A 3,994-nucleotide genomic window follows, 5' to 3' on the forward strand; every position below is an offset into this window, starting at 1 on the left:
GCCATGGGAGGAAGTGGCCCCTGCAGGGATACCTTAGGTACAGAGCCCTGCTGGCTGCTTGTCCCCCTCCACCCAGGAAGGACACAGCCATCTGTCTAGGTATTTGTGTTTTCTGGGTTTATTCCTCCTTGTTCCAAGCTCTAAGCCTCAGCCTACTTCACTCCACATCCATGGCCTGCACAGTTTCCTCCAGCAGCTCCAGGGTCAGCGGCATCACTGTCTCCGACAGGACAGCTGTGGTCCCAGGGGCAAAGCGGTACTGGCTGGACCTGGGAAGGAGAAAGGATGACCTCATCAAGTGGCCTGTCTTCTCTTTGCAGCCCCCTATTTCCCTTGCTACCACCCCATCCTCCCCTGTGATTCCCCCATCTCCTATGCTCCTACCTCTCTATAGGCTCTGTGGGAGAGCTCAGTGTTCGCAGCAGCTTGGCGCTGGTCCCAGTGATCACACATGCATCCACACTGCCCCCAGAGCCCAAGTCGCCCAGGATCCCTGCAGTGATGGCTTCCACCAGCAGCTCCTGCGCTGCCTCCAGCTGTAAAGATGTGTGTGTGTGTGTGTGTGTGAGTCCTGATGGACCCTTTAGTATCACCCTCAGGCTACAGCCTGGAGACTGTTAATCTTGAAGGCTGAACTATTTACCATTTTCTCACACCCAAACTCCTCTCTCTCCCTACATCCCCATCTCCACCCCAGGCTCCTCTACCCTGGTTTCAGTATCCCTCTTTCCAGAGACCCCAATGTTCCCACTGCCCCCATCTTCACAAACTTCTCTGAGTCACACCTGTGGCTCTGCTTCCAGTGGGCTATTCACCCACCCACAATCCCTGGCTCACTGCCTTTTTCTTTCTGGGCCATAAGCACCTATAAAGTGACATATGCCTTCTGCTTCCATCCACCCTAAACAAAATCCAGACTCCAGACCCCACCTGCTGTTCCCTTCTCCCTCAACACCAAATGGTCCTCTCTGAGGAGTTTTGACTTCTGGGACAGTCCAAGCTTTGGCACTGTTGGAATAGCACTTCACCCTCACTCCACTGGACCCTCAGTCTCCACTCAGTCGTCACCTCCGAGAAGCCTAGCTCTAGAGTAGGCCAGGGTACCTCTGCGTTTCCCCAGCTCCCGGGTGTACACTTCCCACCAATGCACGCGTAGTGTGTGTGGGGGGGAGATGTCGCTCACCGTCATGTTCGGCTGGAACCGGTCCTCCAGCACTGCCAGGGCCGCATCCTGGCCGGAGCCTGCAGGCAGGAAGGGCATCGGAGGTCAGCCGCGGCCTCCCAGTCACGGGATAAACGTTGAGGTCCCACGGGCGGGGTTCGCGGGAAGGGGGCGGAAGCGCTCACCCTGGGCCGTGAAGGGCAGACGGCTGTAGGAGCCGTGGGGGTGCACGCAGTAGAGCTGCGGTCCGGTGAAGTCTACGCCGCCCACAATCAGCGATGCGCCCACGTAGCCCCGGTACCTTTTCGCGGAGTGGGTGCGGTCAGTCGAACGCACAGGAATCTAGGTCCCGCCCCTCCTCGATAACACCCCTGCACCCGAGCCCCGCCCCTTCCCGTGGTCTGGCGCCCCGTGACCAACAGCGTTCCTTCCTGCCACTCTCTTAGCTCCTCTTAGGCCATCCTCTTCCGGTCTCTCGGACCTCGAGGCCCCGCCCTTTCTCCTGTCAAGCCTCCTCTCAGCCCTGCCCTCCCCGCAACTGCCCCTCCCCAGGATCATTTTAGCCCCGCCCCAGCACCGGAAGAGTGTCTGGCGCAAAGCGCGGGTGACCGTGGCCACGCGGGGCTCGCGGCCTGTGGACAGCGCGTGTAGCTCCATGTTAGACGCCGCCATCCGCGTGGTCATCTCTGCGTCCGCGGCAACTCCAGCCCCACAGCAGCTGAAGGCGAAGGGAGGGTTCGTGTGGGCGGGACTATGGATGTTCTGGGACCCGGGATGGGAACGAGGGGGCGGTTCTTGAGGGGGGAACTGGGCGGGGGAATGCTCACTAGATTTTAGGGGCGATGAAGTGGATCTTCTCGCAGCTCTGGTACGCCACGATCGAATCGTTAGTGGCCCGCGTATCCGCGCCCAGGATGACCCCGTCCTGGGGGGGAGGGGGAGGACCCATTGGTTCAGTGCCCACCTCCCATACCCGGCCGCTCCTCTGAGTGTTACAATCCCAACGCCCTACTCACTCGGAACACAAGGCCTGCGATGGTGGTTCCGGTCTTGCGTGCATGAGGGACACGGAGCCCCGGGAGGGAGCGTTCTAAGGCTGCGTTTCTGGAAACGGAGGGGAGAAACCCAGCTTTCAGTTCTTCTGGGACCGTCATCACATCCCCTAACTCTGTCCCGGTTACCCTCACCTTTCGGGTAAGCCTGGGAACCCAAATCGTTCCACACACGTACCTTCCCCCACCCTCGCCCCCAGGAATTTTAAAGACCCCGGGGCTCCCACTCCCGGAAGCCCCCACTGAGGGCGTAGGCAGCTGGGGAACCAACCATCCCCCCACTCACCTCTCGCAGTTTTCGAAGGAGAAGCCCTTTTGGGGTTCTGGCGCTGTCTTCTGCATCTCCGGGTGGGCAGGGGGTCAGAGGAGTGGGATCAACACGGAGGAAGGCCGTAGCCTTAACCTCTCTCGGGCTGCACTACTGAGCTTCCTCCTTTCGCTTTCACCTTCCCTCAGAGCATGCCAGCCCCTTTTTTCTGCATCTTCTCTTTCACTTTCACCTTCAGCTCTGGTCCTAGGCAGCTTGGGAAGGGGGAGATGCCCCTTGCCTGGCTCTCCATGCTGCTCCTGGGCCCTCTGTCTGAACAGAGGGACAGATCCCTCCTCTCTGGCCACTGTCCAGCCTGAGCCCCGAGCTCTGCCCACCCTGACCCCAACTCTAACCTCAGGTCCCAATGTCCTGAGGCTGTCACATTGACCAGGTCTCTGTTATTGTTAGTGGCCTTCTAACAGCATCAGTCATGGCTGCCATTTGTCATTCTCCCAACTCCTGCCTCTCTTTTGCTACCTTTGCCTTCTTCCTAAAACCTCAAACACGGAGGCTCAGTCCTCGGCCAAGGTGATGCTGATCCTTCCGTCTTCCATGTCTCGGATGCTGTCTTCCCTCTCTCAAGAGGGGCACCGTAGGTGTCCATCTGGTGGCTCGTAGGCATGCTGGGCTCTACCCATGGCTAAGCCTTATTTCACATCCCAAATGACCCATTATCCACTTCTTTCTCCTACTTACTGCTTGTTTCAGCTAGCATCCTCTCCCCTGGACACTGCACTGGCCTCTCTGGTTTCCCCACACTTCCTGCCCCTCACCCCCCACCCCCAGGCTACACTCTGCCCTGCAGAGAGGGGGCTCTTTTCTAGATTGGAGATCTGGTAACACCCTTTCCCTGGTTAAACCCTGTATCAGCTGCATGCTGCTCTTAGATTGAAACCAGTCTTTACAGTTACCCTTCTCATTCCATCTGATCTCAGCACAGGCACCACCTCCTCTGGGAAGCCTTCCCTGACCCATAAGAATCACCACCTTGTTCCTCCCTAACCTTTTCTCTCAGATCACTTAGCTCCATTAATTAAATCTTCAATATTGAAATGACCTATTTAGTGGCTGTCACTCTCCTAGATGCTAAACTCTTGTGCTTCTGTCACCCACCTAGCACTCAAAAGTCTCTGTCTAGAGGTGGGGTCTCACCTGCCCTTTTGGGAGCTAGGAGGGGCAGCTCAGATCTTCTCCATCCTGTACCCTAGGCTCCACGTACCCCCATTCTACAGCTGTGTGTGCAGCTCCCTCCAGTCCCCATGCCCAGAGCAGAGGCAGGCACAGAGAGGCTGCTTAAATAGCTCAACCAGAAGAGTGGGAAGCTGTATATCTCAAGGTGCCCAATTCAATCCCAGGCTGTAGCAAAGCTCTTCTTGCCCTGTGCTCCACAAAGCAACAGGTCTGAAGATGAATGAATCCTGGTGTGAGGACCCTAGTGCCTTTCCCTGAACCCATAACACACGTCAGGGG

The 3,994-nt window shown here is 57.6% G+C and overlaps 1 protein-coding gene across 2 annotated transcripts; it reads right to left on the minus strand.

Moving 5' to 3' along the window:
- Window positions 1–94: 94 nt before the first annotated feature.
- On the minus strand, window positions 95–3,845 carry PSMB10 (proteasome 20S subunit beta 10). Of its 2 annotated transcripts, XM_030863602.2 has the most exons (8): window positions 2,501–3,845; window positions 2,179–2,266; window positions 1,990–2,087; window positions 1,740–1,880; window positions 1,348–1,463; window positions 1,184–1,242; window positions 385–536; window positions 95–269 (listed from the first exon to the last, which is right to left on the minus strand). In XM_030863602.2, exons 1-8 carry the CDS (start codon window positions 2,554–2,556, stop codon window positions 158–160), a joined length of 822 nt encoding a protein of 273 aa, XP_030719462.1. In that variant the 5' UTR covers window positions 2,557–3,845; the 3' UTR covers window positions 95–157. The 2 variants fall into 2 exon arrangements, with proteins under 2 accessions (XP_030719462.1, XP_030719463.1); XM_030863603.2 differs by lacking the exon at window positions 385–536.
- Between the last annotated feature and the right edge of the window lie 149 nt (window positions 3,846–3,994).

This window comes from Globicephala melas, chromosome 19 (genome assembly GCF_963455315.2).
Source record: "Globicephala melas chromosome 19, mGloMel1.2, whole genome shotgun sequence".
Lineage (NCBI taxonomy): Eukaryota > Metazoa > Chordata > Mammalia > Artiodactyla > Delphinidae > Globicephala > Globicephala melas.

Coding starts and splice junctions, on each gene's coding strand:
- PSMB10 (XM_030863602.2), bottom strand. CDS start 2,556: ATGCAGAAGACAGCGCCAGAACCCCAAAAGGGCTTCTCCTTCGAAAAC. Junction 1,881..1,989: donor TTCATCGCCCCTAAAATCTA/GTGAGCATTCCC, acceptor CTTCGCCTTCAG/CTGCTGTGGGGCTGGAGTTG. Junction 537..1,183: donor GGTTCCAGCCGAACATGACG/GTGAGCGACATC, acceptor ACATCTTTACAG/CTGGAGGCAGCGCAGGAGCT.